The sequence below is a fragment of the Eptatretus burgeri genome, chromosome 3, assembly GCF_056783735.1.
Source record: "Eptatretus burgeri isolate ZD-2024b chromosome 3, Ebu_testis_v1, whole genome shotgun sequence".
Lineage (NCBI taxonomy): Eukaryota > Metazoa > Chordata > Myxini > Myxiniformes > Myxinidae > Eptatretus > Eptatretus burgeri.
The window spans coordinates 86,610,975-86,633,474 of NC_140963.1; the positions used below are offsets into that span (position 1 = coordinate 86,610,975).

The 22,500-nt window shown below is 44.5% G+C and overlaps 1 protein-coding gene across 3 annotated transcripts in view; it reads right to left on the reverse strand.

Moving 5' to 3' along the window:
- The window catches only part of AAMP (angio associated migratory cell protein), a 53,506-nt gene that overhangs the window by 7,263 nt on the left and 23,743 nt on the right, over positions 1-22,500 (reverse strand). For 2 of the 3 annotated variants that reach the window (XM_085874358.1, XM_085874360.1), the window contains 6 exons: positions 22,438-22,500; positions 13,594-13,677; positions 13,389-13,504; positions 7,135-7,229; positions 6,953-7,043; positions 1,992-2,146 (listed from right to left, as the gene is read on the reverse strand). The exon at positions 22,438-22,500 is cut by the window's right edge and continues 82 nt beyond it. In XM_085874358.1, coding sequence (XP_085730484.1) covers positions 1,992-2,146; positions 6,953-7,043; positions 7,135-7,229; positions 13,389-13,504; positions 13,594-13,677; positions 22,438-22,500 — 604 coding nt within the window. Of the gene's footprint in view, positions 1-1,184; positions 1,824-1,991; positions 2,147-6,952; positions 7,044-7,134; positions 7,230-13,388; positions 13,505-13,593; positions 13,678-22,437 lie in introns of those variants that run through there. The other variant, XM_085874359.1, reaches the window with a different exon arrangement.

A 22,500-nucleotide genomic window follows, 5' to 3' on the forward strand; every position in this document is an offset into this window, starting at 1 on the left:
GAGAGAGCGAGAGAGAGAGAGCGAGAGAGAGAGCGAGAGAGAGCGAGAGAGAGCGAGAGAGAGCGAGAGAGAGAGCGAGAGAGAGAGCGAGAGAGAGCGAGAGAGAGCGAGAGAGAGCGAGAGAGAGCGAGAGAGAGCGAGAGAGAGAGCGAGAGAGAGCGAGAGAGAGCGAGAGAGAGCGAGAGAGAGAGAGAGAGAGAGAGAGAGAGAGAGAGAGAGATGTTACTCTCGAGACCCAAAGCTCAACTAACTCACGCATGCATGGCCACAGTCCTTTCCACCTCTGAAATGCCCCCATGCACGGCGGAGCACTCTCATTGGCCATTCCCCAGGACGGGGGCGGAGCTCTACCACAGCATTTGGATGTCCACATCAGGGACCTCCCCCCACAGCACAAAAGGCCACTTATCCTGCGGTCCTTTGCAAGTTGCTGCGGAACTGCCATGCCTGCTCGTGGCGCTTCCACAGCATCCCTTGAATTGCAGTAAGCTGCAGTCCTGGCTAATCGAACATCAATTGGGATTTTCCAGGATGACAGTAACAAGAAAGAGCAAGAGGTGCCCTCGACTTTTTCCGTAAACCTCCGAAGATTGCATCACTTCTCAAAAGTTTTGAAACAGGCACCGATGTGGAATGGCATTGTAACCCAGACTTAAATCCATGCCATTAATGTCTTTGGGGACATTTAAAAAAAAAAACGTATTTACACAAAGGCCACAAAGTCTCATGAAGATGGGGCCTAAAATCCTGAAAGTGTTCAACTCTGATCAATAAAGATTTGTATCACAGAGAAAGGAATCATTTAATCCGTCACACGAAGGAAGTGCAACGGTAAAATGGTTGTGCTGACAACGTTCACGATAAATAAAGAATATTGCTCACTTTTGATGAATTTAACCAAAATCGGTGGCAGAATGGTTAGAGTATCCACTCTGAGTTTGGGAGGTGGGTGGTTCAATTATGACCCTTGCAGAGTTCAAACCCCTAAAAATGGTGCATGCTGATTTTTCCATTGATGCCTGGCATTTGCATGATACAGCATGGATGAATCAGCCTCCATGGGGAGGAGGAGGAAATTTCTCCTTAATTACTCCGCTGAGTGAAGAGAGGAATGTGATGTCATTTCACCAAGTTCAGTGGCTGTTTGTCTGCAATTAAGTCTGGTGCTGTCTCATGTATGTGTCTGTTGGTGTGTGTGTGTGTGTGTGTGTGTGTGTGTGTGTGTGTGTGTGTGTGTGTGTGTGTGTGTGTGTGTGTGTGTGTGTGTGTGTGTGTGTGTGTGTGTATATTGCTACTCCTCCATGAGCCTAAGACTCTGTTAACAAAAACAAAAATTGTTTCTCTTTTCACATAAAAAAAAAACGTTTCAATCACAACTGCGTACGTGTCATAATCTTTTTTAGCCAAATTATGCAAAACATACCACATACAGCTTCATAGCTCATCACACAAACATGTACCATTGTCTATATGATCGTATGCAATAAAATTCGGAAATGTAATCCCCCAGTAGTCTCCTGGCAGGATAAAAAAAAAAGGAAGACTATAAAGTGAGTTTTTATTCCATGGATTAGGATTCCGTACGATGAAAGCAAAGCAATGCCAGGCCTATTTACCGTTAACAAAATGCTGGTCACACTGAGGGAGATGTTGCACAAATATTGGTGACAACAACCCCCAGCCAGAGAAGGCCTTGCCCACATGTGTTCCATATTTACTCAAGTCTCTCGCCCCCACCCTGTGGCTTTGGTGTGTCTCGATGGAAGAATGGAAATCACGATTAATGTTTGAACTGGGCGGTCTGCGGCAAACATACTTCAAGCCTGTGTGGACATCATCATAAATTTGGCCAAAAATAAAAACACGGGCACCGAGTCTGAATGCAATGTAGTCGTACCCAAAAATAAACTTCTGATTCAAAAGTTATTCATAACGTTGGAGGCAGTTGTGTTTATCGTAAGAAAGGACAAGAAATACTACAAAGCACAAACCTGCTGAGAGCAAAGTCCAGCACCTCCTCAGTGTGTCCATGGAATTTGGAAGCGAGTCCACCCGTCAGGCCATCCCAGATGGACACTGTGCCATTCAGGCATCCTGCAAGCAGTCCAGCAGAGGACAGTTCCCACCGCAGCCGTACCACTCCAGCCTGTGTGCACGGAACCATTGTGAAAAGGAACAAAACAGAGGGGTGGCTTTCAAAATCATGAAAAATGAATAAAACTATAATTGGTAAATTAATAATACAAACTTCGTTTAAAATTTTTTTTCCTTCCCAGAGCCATTCCTCGTCTTATTCTCACCTCATCCAACCTTTCCACTGGCCAGCACTACCATTGGAATTCGCTCTGAGTCATTGCTGGTCACATTCTTCACTGCAGTTCTTCAAGATGACCACCCAGCACCATTTCATCAAATTCGTATTTTTTATACTTTCTAATCCTGTATTGTTTGTCTCGTTGAAACTCTCTCTGGCCCTGCCTGTGTCGGCTTCAACATCCTATTCCCAAATGCCCCCATCCTATGCTGTCCAGCTCATCCACAAGACAATGTCGGAGAAAAATTGAGATAGTTTGATCAACTTTTAACATGATGAAAGGAGCTCCATCTAACAGAAAGGTGAAAAGTAGACTCCGAATTGCAAAGTGTATTACATGGTAAACATTGCTATGTGGAGCAGTAACTTGGACTATTTCAAAATTTAGACACAAACTCCAGGTAATCCTTTGAAGCATGGATGTTAAGAAGTAGAGCGAGAGTTAATCGGAAAGAAAGGAATATCGTATGGAGATGACAGAAAAGAGGCAGCAGAGATATTTTGGCCATGGCGTACGTCACATGAACCCACAAAGGATTACAGCGACAGGCAGAATTGAAGAAGGAAGAACAAAAGGAAGACAAAGAAGAAAATGGATTGACAGGTTTCTGGGGTCGATTGAGGAATCAACAATAGAACCTTTACAACAGTTGAAGAGAGGGTGGAATGGCGATCCATGAGAGCCGACTGCTGGATCGGAGACAGCACCTGAAGATTATTATAATTACATGCACGCACACCTGTCCTCCTACGACTACTTTACTTTAATGGCTCCAATTAATTCCATCTTTTTGTGGGGTAGGCTGCATAAATTTTCCAAGCATACTCTCTCTGCACCTCCATCTCTCAGGACCCTCTCCGCCACCTACTTCCACCTCAATTTTGGTCTGTCCCTTCGCCGACTGTCAAGTGCATCCCTACCAAGGACCTGCTTGCCAACAACTCTCCATCCTCCCTCATTAGCAAATTCCCCAACCAATTCAGATGTGCTTCTCATGTATTTTCGCTAACGGCCCTGACTCTTGCCCACCTCCCAATATTTTAACAGCCGAGAATTGCTTGGGTTAAGTGATGCAATAATACTGTTACGGTCGACTGTGGGTGGACACGACGTCAAATCCTCCATCCGGACAGTCACTAATTTTAAGACGGATGGTCCTTGAGGTCACCAATTTAGTGACAGATGGTCCACTGGGAAAGCCAAACAGATCTTTACTTCAGTTTCCGATGTACAGAAACTCCAACGAGATTTGTCGTCTGCAGTCGGTTCACTCGTCTAAAGGATGAGGGCCGAGCGATAACCCAGAGCAAACAACTGCATTTTAAACCTCCTAGCAAGGGCTTTTTGTGCCAATTTTATAACGGCCGCAGTCTGACCTACGTTGTTAATTACCTTTTCCAATTTGAACCGCATGCAAAAGGAGAAGAAGGAGAAGGAGAATGGGGAGAAGGAGAAGAATACACAGTGATCAATTATAACTCAAAGAATAATTTCAAGACACCAATATATTCCACCTTATTGTGGAACTAATCAATGGGTCCATAAAACGGACGGACTGACAACCCATTGAGATTAAGAATGGCTGATTAAATCAATTATGATCTATTTGAGCACTCGAGAATTGTCACAGTTATGCAATTAATGTCCGAGGTAATACATGCAAATGAGCACCGGTCCCTGTGAGGGAGGGTTCCCTGCTCCTGTGGGGACGCGTGCATTTATCAGCACAAAAAAATTGGCGCAGTGCCCATGCTGGCCCTTCCACGGAATGGTGATTTGAGATAAACTATTGCAAATCGCTAGACCTCTGCACCGACTACATTTCATTTGAATGTCTGCCCTATCAACTTTTGGAAGGCAGTCTTTGTACCTACTGTGGTGGCTGCAAGTGATGGGGAATCAGGAAATAGAGTTCTTAAGAGTACAACAGGAAAATATCTGACAGAAAAAAACTACAGGTGAAAGAAAGATGAAAGGATGATATTGAAACTCCATACAAAAGAGATGGTAATATGATGGCAACCTTCATAGAAAAAGAACATGAACAAAAAACAAGAGTGATAGAATGTGGGGTAGAGAGCATACAGCCTTGAAAGAGCTGTAAACAGAGGTATGGCATTCAGGAACCGAGGACTGTTCGTGAATCGCGTTTGTGTGACGGGTCTGCTGTCAGTTTTCTTCCACAGTTACAGAAAATGGTAATGGAGGGAGTTTACATGCCACAGCATCCTCACTATCATTCATGGACTGGTGTTTGTGTGTTTGTTACTTGCGAAAATCGAATTTTTTTCAAGTATATTGGTTGATTGCATGGGTTATCTCGGCCACCGAAGGTGAAGGAGGTTATATTTTCACCCCTTTCCATCTGTTTCTGTTTGTTTGTGTACAGGATATATCAAAAAGTTGGGGATGGATTGTGATGAAATTTTGTGGACAGGTTCCATGTGTGACAAGGATGAACCGATTAGATTTTGGTGAAGATCCGGATCCAGATCTGACGACTAGAATTTTAAAAGTGATTCTTCACCATTGAGAGTCACAGTCAAAAAAAAGATATATAGCACTATATCTCAAAAAGTTGTGGACGGATTCAGATGAAACTTGGTTGGCGGGTTCCGTGTGTGACAAGGACAAACTCATTCGATTTTCGTGAAGATCCGGAACCGGATCTCGATAAAATAATTATTTTATTTTTAAAGTGATTCTTCACCAGTGAGAGATAGGGCCAAAAACGATATATCGCATGGATCGGGCATTGCGTGGCGGAGGTATGCACTTCACCGAGTGCCCTTCTGGTTTTGTTTGTGTTTTTTTTAATGTTTATCGCCTACAGGTCACAATTTTAAACCGATCTTCACCAAACTTCATCACATGGTAGAGTTCATTATATAGAAGAAGCCTATTGTTTTTTGAGGTCAAAAGGTCAACAAAGGCCAAAGATCAACATATTTAACAAATTTCTAAAATCCTCAATTTTCATCCGATTGACTAGAAATTTTAACAGGATTTTCATATCAGCTTACTGAATTCAACCACCAATTATTTTTGAGGTCAATATCGGTCAAAAGGTCAACATACTGTTACGGTCAAATTTCTCACATTCTCAACTTTCATCCGATAGACTTGAGATTTGAAGAGGAGTTGCATATTTGGTCATTGAATTCAACCGCCAATTATTTTTGAGCTCAAATTTGTTTTCTGGATTTCACAATCTTTGCCGGTGGTCTTGGCAGGGAGGGGGGGGAGATGGGTGAATGCAAATTCTCTGTATAAATGTGTATCGTATAGCACTACCTCCAGGTGTGGCAGGGTATTAAAAGTCTCCACCATTTACAGTGCAGTATTCCTGTCCCCACATTATCCAGTGTGGTGAGGAGTTTTGAATTATAATCAGTAGGTATGTTTTTGCTTCATGCATGTAACCAGGATTTTTTTTTGCCGATACATCACCCAAATAAAGCTTACGGGTCAGAAGAACGTGTTGCATGCTTGGAACAATATCGCTAGTAGGGTGGCTACTCTGCTGGTGTTTACAAAGCATATAAAATGAGCCTGTTTTGGAAATGGCCCAATGGGACATCCAGTCAAACGATGATGGAAGGAGCTGGTATATCACTTGGTGCTTGGCAATTCATTCATTTTTCCTTTCGGCTGGATAGGTGAGAACATTTTTGGGTTTTCACCAAGAAGTGTTTTTTCTTGTTCATAAACTCCATTTTCCCCGTATCCTCATTCAGACAGTTTACCTTACTTCTGTCTCATGATCATCTTTCTACGATAGCAAACTCTTCACTATAACCAACAAAAGCCTTGGACCACAACCAGTTGGTATGATTCCACAAATCTTAAGAATAATCTTCCTACAAATGACGTGCAGCCATATACAGTAAACTGGAATTTTATGGATTTACAGCCTCACACATCATAATATAATGGGCGTAAGCCTGGAACTTCTAACACACTTTTCTCCGAACATATTCTGTTCATACGTCCGAAATCTTCACATTATGTGTTCCATGTATTTACGCAGGTGATAGCAGATTCAAAAAATCGAATATGGATAGAATTTTGAAAGAGGGAATCGATGACGTCACAATCAGCAGCGTTCAGTGGCAAACCGACGGCCGGGTCCCAAACGACGTGCTTTACTTCACCAAGTCCATGAGTTCAGGACGTTTGTTCAACTCAGCATTTACGACTTTTATCCTGTCATGTTGTTAATCTGTTGATGGAGATATATAGAAATGACGAATATGTCAAATCATTCGTGTTACTCATCCGGCACTATGTGTCAAGGCCAACAATCTAAAGCGACTGGTCTCAAATGCTACCATGGGAACCCAGACACGCCACCAATATGAACTGAGCTGTTGAATGCGGCGCAAAACATCCAAAGAAACTACCATAACCGAGTATTGTGATCCGTCCTGTCCCCCATACCCGTCTACGATGGGTATCTGCTAGTTAAGGTAAATGCTGATAATTAACTCATCACCACAAGGTGCGCCCAAACACTGGCACGATTGAAAGCATGGAGTTAACATGTTGCCAGGAAGTATGTTTACATCACTCGTCTCAATCCGACCACATGTTTGCATTTACCTTAACCCTAATCCTTCATCCATAATCACACTCACCCCAGCATCAATACGATGTCTCAGCGAGTGTGTCGGAATGTCCCAAATTGCAATGACTCCACTCAGGAAACCCACCGCCATCAGTGGAACTCTGCGGCACAAACGCGAGAAAGGCATGACCTCACCGATTGAAAGGTGGCCCAGTGCTCAAAGTATCACCCAAAATGGCCCGAATAACTCACAAGTGGCAAAATCCCACCGATTCCACAGAGTTGCAGTCACTTTGACAATTAGAGCTTTGAGATCCAGGAGCTTCCATTTGGAAGGTGTGCAGAACCTGAGGAAAATGGGATTCAAAGGAAGCGATAATTATAACAAATATACCAAACTCCGGTTGGTGAAACATATGGGATATCACACAAGGTCACTTATCCAAACTACTTCTTGTGCCTCTATTTACTCATATGACAAAGTCACAATCACAAAGATGCTTCAGAGCTATCTAAGTCAGCTCTCAAACTTATAAAATCTTCTCTCACATTGTTTTGAAGAGAAATAAACATTCCCTGCACTTCCTTGTCCATAACAACATAACAAAATGAAAAGCAGAAAGAGAGGGGGAAACAGAGGAGGGTTGAGGGACAAAATAGAGAGAAACTTTGAAGATAAGGGATGTTAGGAAGAATGAGGACAATGAGAGGACATGGAGGTAGATAAGATGGATACAGAATCAAAAGCTCAGGAAGGAAAAACTGGAAATGTGGAAAGAGGTGCCTTTGGGGAGGGGAGGGGGGGCAAGATGGTTTGACGGTGGTTGAAAACATCAAGGTTTTGAATGGGGGATGATCTGAGATGGTGGTGAACAGCTATGTTGAATAGGTGGAGGGAAGAATGAGATAGAAGAGAATGTGGAAGTTGATTCCACAGGTGGGAGAAAAAAGGAATGAATGAGTGGAGGTGAGCATTGATTCTGGATCTTGGGAGTTTCGCAAGAAGTGGGTTGATTGTGGATCACGTGTGCCCTGTAAAAACCTGGAGGGGATGGGGTGGGGTGCAGCGCACAGAAAGAGCAATGGGTGCAAGACCAAAAAGGAGTAGTACAAGACAGAGATGACCGACCTGTCGGCGAAGTGAAGGCAATAGGCCCATAAGCTCGGCTTCATCACAGGAGATTCCATTGATCTTGAAGGCCTTGATTTCCATGGTGTCAAGCTAAACAAGGTGTGAGGCAGGGGCACCAGCCCAAAGGGGAGAGCAGTACTCCATCAAGCTGCAGAGACCATTCCTGAAGAGGGATGGCTGCTTGTACTTCCCACCAATCAGCCTGAGTGAATTGCCAGACTCGCCAGTGCTGAGGCTGTTCTCCAAGAATAGCTCGAGAGATGTTGACCATCACAAGCATATGATCAGATTAACCAGAGGAGTAGAGAAAGAGCACCAGACATTCGCAGGGAAGTTGGTCATAATCAAATCCAGAAAGGAGGATTTTTTATTGACAGAAATCTGGGTTGAAATGTTTAGAGATCGAGTCAGTCCCATGGAGTCACAGTTGAAGTCCTTTGGTAAAGTACCATGGCTGTTGAGAGAGGTACCAACACCCAGCCAATTGTCATGGTGACAATTGAAATCACCACATATGAGGAAGTGAGAAATGGTATGAGTGGTTAAAAGTTTGTCCATGTTGTCTGAGAGAAAGACATGTAAATGGAGCAGTCACTGTTTGGAGGATGGTACAACACACAGACAAAGAAGAGGTGGGAGCAGATGGGAGGTCGCAGCAGAGATCCTCCTGGGGTTTGAGTGGTGTAAGAGCAGTACACTGGCAGAGAGAAATGGAGTTATTGATGTATAGTGCATCTCTGCCATCAGAACAGGGTTCAGATCGATCAAACTGGAAGAGACAATAGCCAGGGAGACACAATAAGGAGTTTGGGATGTCCTGTGGGAGAAAGGATTCTGTTTAACAGCAGTGGCATGGATTGAGAAATCTGTCAGGTTGGAGTGGAAGCTTTCAATGTTTGAGGTCCACACAGTTAGCGACGGGGAGAAGGAGGAGCTGCTGGCAGGGTTCAGGAAAGTGGAAAGGAGAAAGTAGAGGGTGTGGGGCGGGGAGGGGGGTTAAGCTGGGAAGGTGTGGGGCAGAGGGGGAGCTGGGAAGGTGCAGGACCGGGAGGAAATCTGGGAGGGTGAATGGCAAGGGGTTTCGATGTTGCGAGGCAAAATTGGAGGGTGGAGGGCAAAAGGGAACCTGAGTAGGGGATGACATGAGGGGAAAGCCGAGAGGGGGTGGAATGAGGAGGAAGCAGAGAGAGGAGAGGGTGATGACATGGAGGTGTTTGACACCATTAATTGTTGAGAAGGGGAATTGTCATGTGGACACAACCTCTGCAAAATTGACTTCTCAAAGTTCCCAAACTGGATATACGGAGACACACTTCATGGGAGAAGTGGAAAAAATGTTTTCCATTGAAGGCACGGAGGAAAGTGGAGCTGTAGGTACGAGAGGAGGGTGAATGAACTCAGCGTTTAGGAGTGAAAACGTTTTGTGAAACAAACCTTGTAAAAAAGAACAGGAGGACAAGATTGTGATGAAGAAGAAAAATAATTCATGTTATTCCTGATGGAGTAGTAAGGAGAGTGGGGTATTTTAAAATGCATTTTTAAAAAAATACCTCATTTTTTTACCTCCGCCACCAAAGATGAGGGAGGTTATGTTTTCACCCCTTTCTGTCTGTCTGTGTTTGTCTGTTTGTGTGCAGGATATCTCAAAAAGTTGACGGATCTGCATGAAATTTTGTGGACAGGTTCGGTGTGTGACAAGGACAAACCGATTCGATTTTGGTGAACATCTGGATCCGGATCCGACTACTAGAATTTTTTTTTAAGTGATTCTTCACCATTGAGAGATCGGGCAAAAAACGATATATAGCACGATATCGCAAAAAGTTGTGGACGGATTCGGATAAAACTTGGACAGGTTGGAAGTGTCGCAAGGACGAATTTATTCGATTTTGGTGAAGATCTGAATCTGGATCTTGATACGAGAGTTATTGAATTTATAAAAGTGATTCTTCACCATTGAGAGATAGGGCCAAAAACGATATAGTACTGTATCGCATATTTCAACAAGAGCTCAAGTGAGCACAATATACGCCCGAACAAGAAGGTATATACAGAATTGTGCTACTACATGGAAAACAGCATCCTGGTTGCCATGGCAACCACTTCAGATGACAAACGTATGTCGCGACAAACCATCTCCACAGTCTGTACCTATGTACCAAATATGAAACGTGAAAGTTGAAAACTTTTTGAAGTTAGAGTGCGGACAGGAATGGACGGACGGACGGACGGACAGACGGACAACCGGTATCACAAAATACGCCCTGATATATATATATATATATATATATATATATATATATATATATATATATATATATATATATATATATATATATATATATGTATATATATATATATATATATATATATATATATATATATATATATATATATATATATATATATATATATATATATATATATATATATATATATATATATATATATATATATATATATATATATATATATATATATATATATATATATATCGGGCGTATAAAAAATGTATTGGGCCCCGATTTGTTCTCGTGGATCAGGCATTGCGTGGCAGAGGTATGTGCTCTATCGAGTGTCCTCTGAGTTTATTTAAAGCGAGTAAGAGCTTTTAAAGGAAGAAACATTTCATCCAATGAAGATTCAGTTTGGGGATACGAAAGCAAAAGAAGGGATAAAGAATGAAGGAGGAACTCTGCATGGCAGATCAAGTTCATGTTTATATTTTATTCATTCATTTTTGAGTGAAGAAGAGTTTTTGTTGTTGTTTTTTTGGAGCAAGGAGGGGAAAAGGATCAAGCTGGGGGATCAGAAATGACTTTACTTGGGAGAAAAGAAGGGGAAACAAAGTATGTGGGGTCAAAGCAGAGACTTTAGCAGCGAAACAAATTTGACAATTCAACACAACTTAGTACAGTTTGACATAGAAATATTGGATGAAAACGTCGAGCAATACACGAATGAAAATAAAACAGTAAAAAACAACGGAACTGGTCCGGGAAACGTCGCTTTGATGAGCTGGAGGGAGGAACTGCTCAAACCAACATCACACGTGAAGACACCTGGAACTGAAAAGACATGTTTATGAAATTACAACGACCAGGACAATAACAAACAAAAATCCAGTGGAATGCTGATGATGATCAAGATGATGAGTCCACACTCTTTCCAGCGTATCTGTGCTGCCGAAGCAGTATCGCAAGCAATGCTACACAGTGGAAATATGTCGCATTTGGAGGATGATTCTTAAAGGCAGGTGCAAGTCCCATCCTTTCGGAGAGGATACTGGAGCTGGCTATCCCTTCTGCTCACAGGAAGAGATGGCAGAGATGGTGCGGTACTTTACAAAAAGATGCCGTGGGACCTTTCAGTTGGCTGTTGTGTACTGCTCTTCAAATAAAATCATAAATGCCTGTCCTAATCTACAGGGGCGTCACAGCAGTAACATAGGTGGGCGTCGGTGATGAGGAAAAAATCAGAACGGAGTTGGAATCGAACCAAGGCCAAATGTGGAAACAGAAAGGCTATTATAAACTAGAACGGCACTCGGAAGAGCACAGACCTCCACCAGGCTGAACAGTTTACGTTTTGTATCCCATTGATAGGCCGGATCTGGATCCAGACCTGAATCAAAATTGAATCGGCTTCTTCTCGTCACCAAATCAAATCAACTTGTCCACAACTTTTTGAGATATTGTGCTCTACAGTATATAGTTTTGGGCCCCACCTCTCAATGGTGAAGAATCGCTTTTAAAAAATTCTCATATCTGGTTCAGCATTCGGATCTTCACTAAAATCGAAACAATTTGTCCTTGTCACACACTCGCACTGTCCACAGAATTTTGTCCGAATCCATAGACAACCTTTTGAGATATCCTGCTCACAGACAAACAAACAGACAAACAAGCCGGGAGGCGACATGGGTGGTCGCTATACAATTGCATACTAGTCATACAGTTTTTGACGGATCGGGCTGAAATTTTTTGACAAAGAGGTTGATTTATAGTGCGCATAAAAGCGCGGAAGCCGATTTTTGATTTTCGAAAAATATATAAATATTTTTAGGATTTTTCTAAAATTTCAGTCCCATTGCTCGGCAACGGTGGTGTCCATAGCAACAGTGCTCAAAAGCAGAGAACTAGATCCTGGTATGAACCTACCTGTCAAGTTTCATCAAAATTGGTTGACTCCTCTGGCCTCCAGAGCTGTCCATTACATACAAACAAACAAACAAAAAAAATGACGGTAAATAGACATCCTATTTTTGAAGGACTACCATTTGAAAAATAAAACCTAAATCAAAAATCGGCTCAAGTAAAATTTTCTAAATATCTCGAAGTGTTTAATTACGAAGTCTAGTTTCTCCACATTCAAAACTGTAGGACAAGTATTGAATACCGTTTGGGTTCTTAAAACGCGGTTTTTCAGCCGCTGAATAGCAACGGGTGGTTGCTTAGCAACGAAACTCAAACACGCACACTCCCAGCCCATATGGCACCTGTCGTCAAGTTTCATCGAAATCCGTTTGCTGGTTTGTGCTGTGGAGCCTCACGTTGCACACGCGCACACACACACACACACACACACACACACACACACACACACACACACACACACACACACACACACACACACACACACACACACACACACACACACACACACACACACACACACACACACACACACGGAAAACCCGACAATAAGGGTGCTCTAGCGACCACCCAACAGATAGGGGTGAAAACATAACCTCCATCCACCTTCAGTGGCAGAAGTAAAATGAAAATGTTATCGTATCCGGATCAGGATCCGGATCTTCAGCAAAATTGAATCAATTGGTCTTTGGCAGACACCCAACCTGTCCACCAAGTTTTGTCCAAAATTTTGAGATATTGTGCCAAATATAGCTTTTGGCCTTATCTCTCAATGGTGAAGAATCACTTAAAACATTATAGTACCCGGATCTGGATAGTCACGAAAATCTAATCATTTTTTCCTTGTCACACACACACACAACCTGACCACCAATTTCGTCTAAATCTGTCCACAACTTTTTTGAGACATCCCACTCACACAGACAGACGGAGACAGACCAAACAGACAGACAGACAGACAAACACAGGGGTGAAAACAACCTCCATCTACCTTCAGTGGCAGAGGTAAAAATGGTTAAACAAAGTTGCATAATGACATAAAGGGATACAAACAAGATGCACGAGGTTTTTGCAAACTGCACCGATATATCCGTGCGGATGAAATAATTTTATCACACTGAGGTTCATTCAACAGTTGTCTCTTTCTCCCATCCACGTCCTGTCCCCGAAACCCTGCCCCAACTCCCCGTCTCCTGCCCTCTCAACCACTCATTCGTCACCTTCCCACTCGTCGGGCTCAGCAGACGAGCAGTACCATCAAGTGATCCAGTGAGAACTCGTTCTCCATTGGGGTCACAAGAGAGGCAGGTCAATGAGACCTGGTGGAAATCAGAACCTGAGAAACAAAACAAAAACAGCATCTGCTCGGCACCGAAAGGTAGTAGGAAATCACCAAACACATTGAAACATGAGCAACGTCCTTACCTTTGAAGGTGTGCAGTGGTAACCCTTGTTTTAGATCCCATATCCGCAGAGTTCCATCCTCATAGCCAACAGCAGCTCTGCTCCCTTTGGGAAAGCAAAACAAAATGAAGAAAGTCTTCGATATTAAAATAAAAGGACCACGTAATATATTGTGTCATGAGAAACACCGTAACCCATCCCCAAAAACTGTCAAATGTGTTACTTTCACCAGAATGTGTTTCCGGTCGCTATTTGTCCCGTTTTAACTGCTTAATTTTCTCACCTACATGTTACTGTGTGTTCCTAGTTCGGTTTTGTTTCAAAAATCGTGCTATTTTGTGAGTATTTTTGTCGACGTTCTTACCTGGTGTTTGAGGCCTCGGCTTGAGGCCTACCGGTTCCACTCGGTGTTCGATCGTTTTTTTTGTTTGTTTTTTCTCACCATTACCTTCAATTTTCATCCTCCCCACTTTCCAAACATCCCCCATTCTCCCAACTAATCTCTTTCTTATCTCAAAAAAATAAAAATAAAAATAAAAAAAAAAACCCAACAACAACAACAACAACACGCTCACGTTCTCCCGATCGTGCTTCTTCTTCTTCCTCTTAACTTCCTCCTAGTCTTCATCGATTTTTTTCTACACTTCCATGACCTAATCTGTTGAACTCTCTCAAACATTAATATTAACAACAAAAACGATCTTATAATGCTTCATCTTCCTCTCTCACACATGTGGTACTCTTTACTGCATCATAATGCACTACTATTCTGCTATTATAACAGACTGCTCTCATTTCGACCTTTCCTTCATTCCTTGCCAAAAAAATCCAACTATTACAGCGTTTCTTCTCTCCTTTCCCTGAATTCGCCTTCATTGCACCCATCAAGAATTGTGTTAAATCGCATCTCTGACCTAAAACTTTTAAAAACCACAGTTTGCCATGGATGCTCGCTTTCCATCAACCATTCTTTTTTTCCAACTTCAGTGCCAACTCACCCCCCTCACCCCTCACTCTCACTCTCACTCTCACTCTCAAAGCAACCATCCCACTCTTCTCCCTCCAAGCCTCCCTCTCACCTCTCTCAAAAATTCCCCCCTCACCTTTCTCCCACCTTTCATCCCCTCACTCATCCTTCTCAAAGTTGCCCCCCCCCACTCATCCACCAAGCTACCTCCCCCCACTGCCCTCGCACCTCCGACTCTTCGCTCCACCTCCTCAAATCCCTTCTTCCTTGTCTCTTGTCCCCTCCCCCAGCACCACAGAGCCTTTTCTCCTCCTCATTCGGCCCCCTCCCCTCGCTATTCTGCAATACCCCACACTCTTTCAACAACCCTCCTTACCTCCCCCCCTCGTCCCTTGTCCTACCCTCCCCCTCCCCCTCCACCTCCTGCACCCAAATCCTCCTCCCCTACCTCTTCATAAAAAGTATGGACCTCCGGGGGGATATCCGGGGCCTTCGCTCAAACCTTTCAGATCTTTCCATACAGGTTGCCACTGACAAACCAGACATTATCTGCCTAACAGAAACTTTCCTCTCCCAAGACGTGTCTGACTCCCAAGTATCTCTCCCCGGTTACTCCCTCTTACGGTATGACAGACCTGAGCCTCGTCCTGGTGGAGGTGTTGCTCTCTTCATCAAAGACTCTATTCCTCACTCTCCATGCACGGCTCTCACTCCCCCACACCCCCAGGAATACCTCTGGCTTCGGCTTCCCCTCCACTCCCACCTCATGTTTATATGTGTACTGTTCCGTCCACCTAACAGTGATGACTCCATCTACACCTCACTATCCGAAAACATGGACCATCTTCTATCTTCTCATCCAAACTCTCTCTTCCTCTTATGTGGTGACTTCAATTGTCATCACGCCAGTTGGCTAGGTGTGGGTACCTCTCTCACCTGCCATGGCACCTCAGCAAAAGCTTTCTGCGACTCATTAGGACTGACTCAATCGGTCAACTTCCCGACCCGGATCTCAACCAATGGTACTCCATCTCTTCTGGATCTGATTTAGATAAATTTCCCTGAGAATATCTGCTGCTCTTTCTTCGCTTCAATCGGTTCTTCTGACCACGTCCTTGTCAAAGTGGACATCTCTCTGGCTGTTATCAGAGAACCACCTCACCGCCGTCGAGTCGGGAATTTCACTCAAGCCGACTGGCAGGGTCTCCGAGCAGCCATCAAACTTACAGACTGGTCTCCTATCGCTACTTTCTCCAACATCAACTCATCCTGGGAATTCTTACAAAGAAACTTGCTCTCCCTCATGCACAGATTTATCCCCTCTCGTGTTCAGTTCTCCTACCCTTCCTCCCACCCTTGGTTTGCTGAAGCTTGTGGCGAGGCAGTTGTCCTGAAACAACTTGCCTTTGCCTCATGGAAAGCAAACCCAACTGAGGGCAATCTCAGTTCTTTCCACAAAGCACGGAACAAGTGTGTATCTACCCTCAGGAGAGCCAGAAAACAACTTCTCATCTCAAGTCTGAACTCTCAAACCTCTCTCCCTCCTCAAAATCCTGGTGGCATTTAATCAAATCTGTTTCTGGTGTATGTTCCCCCTCCATCCCCTCCCTTACCTCAAATGGCCGCACTGCTGATACCACACGTGATAAAGCTGAATGTCTAAACTCGGTGTTTGCAGCTAAATCTTGTGTCCTAAACCCATCACTTTCTCTACCCACTTTACCCAATTGTCCCTGGACTCTGTATCCTTTTCTCCTGACAAGGTGGAGAGCTTGCTTTCAAACCTCGACTCAGATTCTGCAACCGGTCCCGACGGCATCAGCCCACGTGTCCTCAAAGCCTGCTCTTCTGCTCTTGCTCACCCTCTCTCTGTTCTATTCACCCTCTCATTTGCCCAAGGTCATCTGCCATCTGCTTGGAAATCTGCTAACATCACTGCCCTGCATAAAAAAGGTGCAAAAACAGATCCCTGTAACTACAGACCAATCAGCCTTCTCCCAATCATCAGCAAGGTTATGGAATCCATCATCGCTTCAGACATTAAATCCTTCCTCTTCTCCAATGGCTTGATTTCCAATCATCAATTTGGTTTCAGACCAGGTCACTCTACCCTGGATATGCTGCTTCTGCTCTCCCATCAATGGATGGAGGTCCTCAATGCCAGACAGGAAATCCGAGCCGTATCCCTGGACATATCACGTGCTTTTGACACAGTCTGGCACCCTGCACTACTCACCAAACTCTCTTCCCATGGTATTCAAGGCCATCTCCACTCATGGCTCGCAGACTTCCTCTCCTGTCGCAGTCAACGTGTGGCCCTAAATGGAGTTCTTTCATCCCCTCTTCCTGTGCAGGCTGGAGTTCCTCAAGGTAGCGTTCTGGGCCCTGTTCTATTTCTGGTTTTCATCAATGATCTCTCTGACTCTCTGAAAAATCCTCTATTTCTCTTTGCCGACGACTCCACCCTCTGCCGTACCATCTGTCATCCCTCAGACCGGCAAGCAGCAGCTTCTTCGCTCACTGCAGATCTGGATAAAATCACAAACTGGTCCAACACGTGGAACATGTCTTTCAATCCAGACAAATCTCACACTCTCACTATGTCTCTTCGAAAGGACTGTTTAGAAAACCCCCCCATCCACTTTCTCAACAATCCTCTGGAAGAAGTCTTTTCTTTCAAGCTTCTGGGTCTCACTATCTGCCATGACCTTTCCTGGGAAAGTCACATTTCCAACCTCGCCTCAAAAGGCAGTCGCCGACTGGGAATCCTCCGTCGTGCAAAGTCCTTCCTCGGCCCTCTTGAGCTCCTGGCCACTTACAAAGCTTTTGTCCGTAGCCTGATGGAGTACTGCTCTCCCCTCTGGGCTGGTGCTCCTGCCTCCCACTTTTCTCGGCTTCACGCTGTCGAAACCAGGGCATTTAAGATCATCGGCATCTCCCGCAACGAAGCTGAGTCTTTGGGCCTCTCACTCAATCACCGCAGGTTGGTCGGTGGTCTTTCTGTCTTCTACCGACTCCTCTCCAGCCTTGCCCCCCCTGCTCTCTCTGGGATTTGTCCCCACCACATTTCCACAGGGCGCTCAAGGTCCGCCAACAACCCCCTTCTGGTAAAACTACCAAAATCACGAATCACTGCTCATCTTAACTCTCTCATTCCTCTTTTTTCCCGCCTTTGGAATAAACTTCCTCACTCTATTCTTTCCCGTTCTTCCCTCCAGGCTTTCAAAACAGCTGTTCACCACCACCTCTTATCTTCCCCCATCCAAATTCTCGATCTTTTCTACCCCCGATAATCCACCCAAGCCCACTTCCTTCAATTCCCCTGCTTTCCTTCCTGAAGGTCCCTGTAATGTCCATCTTCTCTTCGCCATGTTCCCCGTCCCATCCCCATCCCTGTCCCTTCCACAGTTCACCTAATGTGTCTGTTCCCCACTGTTTTGTCCCTTCCACTCCCGCCCCTCTTGTCTCATGCCCCCTTGCTGTGAGTTGTGTGTTAGCTCTCATACGAGCCTCGACAAGGTATACAAAAAAAAAAAAAGTGGATTGCAAATGTCCTGAAGCTCAAGTGAGCACTTACTCCAGGTACGGGTCTGTATTTCATGGGAAAATACAATCCACACAGTGATTATAGCATTCGCTTTTGAGCCAACACCATGGACGTGAAGACCTTGTTAACAAATTACATGGCATATAGTGAAATAGCACATTGCAAGTGATAAGATAATTATAATGCAAGTTTATATATGATGTTAACTACAGAGTGTCCCTTAAATAGGTACCCATAATTATTTATCAAATACAACAAGCATACACAACTTTCCCATTTCAAAAACAAGCAACAGATAGAGTATTGTTTGAAGTTTTGTTCAGTGGTCAACATCTCCGTCCCCCTTCTTTTTCAATACACGTTTGGAGACATTGAACTAAATTGTCCGTAAGTTTTGGATAGATGGCACGACATATGCCCTGAACAGAGTCAATTATACAATCTCATAACTCGTCCACGACTGTGGGAATGTGGCATAAACTCTATCCTTGGTAGGGTGAGCGTGTCAGAGGGTGCATGTGTGCACGTCTTCTGAGTGAGGTGAGTGTGGCGTGTAGAATGGACGAGGATAAAGAGGAAGGAACGCAAGCAGGGAAGCTGTCATTGGAGACGTACTGGTTAGCAGCAGAGGTAGAGCGGCTTCCCCATGGATTAGTGGATATGGTCCCGGCTCAGGGTGAGCCAAGGGGGAGGCAGGGGGTTCCACATGACGAAGCATACATGCGTGGGGACTTCTATAGTTCAGTTAGGATTGGATTTACATGGTCCCTCTGAGTTTTGTAAAAAGGCCAGATTATTAAGAGGAAGCAATGCCATTTGGGTGCATTTCATGGCCCCAATAAGCCTTATACACAAGGATTGGGTGAGACCTTTAGGTTGGAGGGAGAAGACTTAAAGTAAATTTGTGTGATGTTCTCCACAAGTATTGGAGCAAAGGCGGGAGTGCCGGGATGCACAGGGAGGTACACGGCTGACCGTCCAGAGAACACAGCGGACTGTGCTCATGGAGCGCACACGGCCCAAGTGAACATGGTGACTGTAGCTGCGGAATCTCCTTGGAAGGTCTCACTTGGGCCTCAGGGACGTCTTGTGGCACGAGTGCTGGGCATAGCAGTTGAGGCTGGATTCTCCGTGGGGAATCCACGGGAGCCAGCAGGGAATGGTAATTTAAGCATTGACCGAGCAGGCAGGCTGAAGGGAGACAATGGTGTTAGAGGGGATTTTAGAAGACTATTTCAAATTGAAGTATGGGGTTTGAAATATTTTTCTTTAAGAGGCTGACGGATAGGATAGAAGCCTTCCTTCTTCTTGTTCAATTAGGGGCACCGGGTTAGATTGTGGGGAATCAGAAGGGCCACCAGGCAGTAGGGGTGACTCCACCACGTCCCCGAGAGGTCTTTCCTCATCAATGTCTGTTTGGGGCACAGCAGTGTCTAGCCAGCTCACACTCTCCTGATCCTGCTCGCCTCAGCCTGACCTTGCGGTGGGCCCCCAACAACATTTTGTGCTTACTGCACACTCCGCAATTATTCTTCAAGGAATGATCACTTGTACCTCAGGTTCAATCCCAACCTCCAGACACCAATGTCATGGTCCACCGGATTGACCCGGTTACCCAGACTCAAATTCGATGAATTGCTGTTCTCTGTTCTTGCGTTTGGCAGCTTGGTTGCCAGGTACCTATCATTTCTTGGAGCGGAGCTGTGCCGCTGATGCTGTGATGCTCTGTCCCTCTACACCAGTACACTGGTACTCATTTTGCCGACAGAAGGATGGCAGGCCAAGTTGACCACACCTGGTATTAATTCAGCAGCCAACGAGGCTTGAACTCAGGACCCTAGGATCCCATGCCAGCCACCCTAACCACAAAGTCAACACCAGGCTTACAATGTGTTGCTGAGCGACCAAATCATTCCCCTGCCACAGAGATTTCATGTTTGATTCCACGTCCAATGTCATGTAACCGAGCATCTCTGTGTAAGACGAAAGGTATACCACCAGCAATCATGGGACAGATCTTACCAATGGCTGAGCAACCAAATCAAAGCGAAAACCGATGGTAAGACGTTATTGTAACCCCATGCGCAGACCTGACCAAATATGTGTGTTATTCGTGCTCTGTTCTGTACGATGATAAAGTCTCATGGGCTGCGTGCGAGTCCACCATTGTACACGCTTATCAGCGCGCGGGTCCGCCTGCCATCGAGCATGCCCCATACAGTGTGTGCGGGTCCGCCATTGTACATGTGGTCAGCGCGTAGGTCCACCCGCCATCGAGCATGCCCCATACAGTGTGTGCGGGTCCGCCATTGTACATGTGGTCAGCGCGTAGGTCCGCCCGCCATCGAGCATGCCCCATACAGTGTGCACTGGTCCGCCATTGTAAACGTGGTCAGCGCGCGGGTCCGCCCGCCATCGAGCATGCCCCGTACAGTGTGCACGGGTCCACCATTGTACATGTGGTCAGCACGCGAGTCTGCTTGTCATTGAGCATCGTGTTCGCGGTTATCAGATGCGGTGGGGTGCACGGTGCCAACCCCGATCCACACCACGAATTGAAGGAAAGAGCATAGATATAAGTGGATTTAAGAAGAATGTGCCGCGTGCGTACTGTATGTCGTTAGCATTTGGTGTGTTGGTTATTCTTCTAGTCACCTGAACAGTGGGTGAGAGGGTATCGTTGCGCTGCACGCGATCCGTGCAACGCTGGCGTTTATTGTTGGCTTCTACTGTTTCCCTTGGTCTTCTGTGAGGATGCATTCTTACGCGAAGGGCATGGCTGTGGTTTTTATAAATGGGTCCCAAGCGTAGCGCCTGCTGGCTTTCGTGAGGACCCCTTGCTTGGATTTACCTCAGGAATAGAGAAAAGAATAGGAATGAGGTTCAGAGGTTTAATCAGACTTAGCTTTGAGATTTACACAACGCACTGTCCGTTCGACCCACAAAAAAGGAAGGGACTATCTGAACGTACATTAATGAAATAACTGAATGGGGACCACTGTATGTTGGCTGCTATTAATGTTGAAGGGATTCGGTTTCCAGAACCACAACATACGTGTGTGTGTGTGTGTGTGTGTGTGTGTGTGTGTGTGTGTGTGTGTGTGTGTGTGTGTGTGTGTGTGTGTGTGTGTGTGTGTGTGTGTGTGTGTGTGTGTGTGTGTGTGTGTGTGTGTGTGTGTGTGTGTCATTTGTATGTGACACTTGTAATGTATATATTTTGAAGAAATATCTGTATAATTATTTGTTTTTGTGCATTACAGGTGAAGCCCTGCCGATTTGAATGATGGAGCATTACGATGTTGCAAAGTGGATTCCACAACAATATATATATACATATACATATACATATACATATATATATATATATATATAATATATATATATATATAGTGGCATTTATATGTGACACTTGTAATGTATATATTTTGAAGAAATATCTGTATCATTAATTTTATGAAGATGGTCGAGTTCGTCATTCGAAGCACATGAGAACTCAGAGTGATGATGCAAGAGACAATCATTGAAGTCATCACTGCTATTGATAATGACACAATGAAAGTAGCAATGAACAATGTACTGGTTCGATGCAGGGAGTGCATCAATTGTAATGGACAGCATTTAAAATATGTAATTTTTTTTTTAAGTAGAGCTGGGTTGTGCATACTGCAATGAAGTCACACAATCTCCCACACCTGTACTTCACTTTACTGTACTCAAACCATGATTTACTTTGTTCAGTCTTGTCGGATATTAAATGTCACACCCTGTTTCTAAAATATCACAATTTTTGGGACAAGATAAGCTGTTAGGGTTAGAAAAAAAGCCGTTTCAGGGCATCAAAGTCAGAAGAGATGAGAATTTACTTTGTTGTGCAACGGATACGTTCGTTATGTCCAAGTTATGTGGCAATCAGTTCATCGTGCAGTCATTTTAGAAAAAAATATCTTGAAAGAAAAACCCCAATAATCCTGAACACACATTGAAGGTAAACCATGCCTTGACAATCCCAGATGACAACACAAACAAGCTTCAAATCAGAGCACCAACCGTTTCAAGCCTGCTCAGAAAGGTGCACAACAAGGCTCCACAAACTGGTGGAAGACTGTCTAAGCCACCTGCAAAGGTCACCACTTGCACCAGCAGATTGGGGTTAAACCGAAAGTTTGAGGAATTGGTTATTGGTCTCATGGCTTTTGTCATAAAGCTGTTCCAAGAACATTCCTACCACACCCCAAGCCTGTATTTTCAAACAAAACCAGCACACATTCCTTCATCAAACCCCAGTGGTCACTTCTAAAGAGCACACATTGAATTTTTTTTTAATAATAAGCTTCTCCGTAAACATTCTCACCATCAGGAAGCAGCGCTCCACATGTGGTCGTGCAGCCAGGACCTTGAAACATTTTGGTCTTCC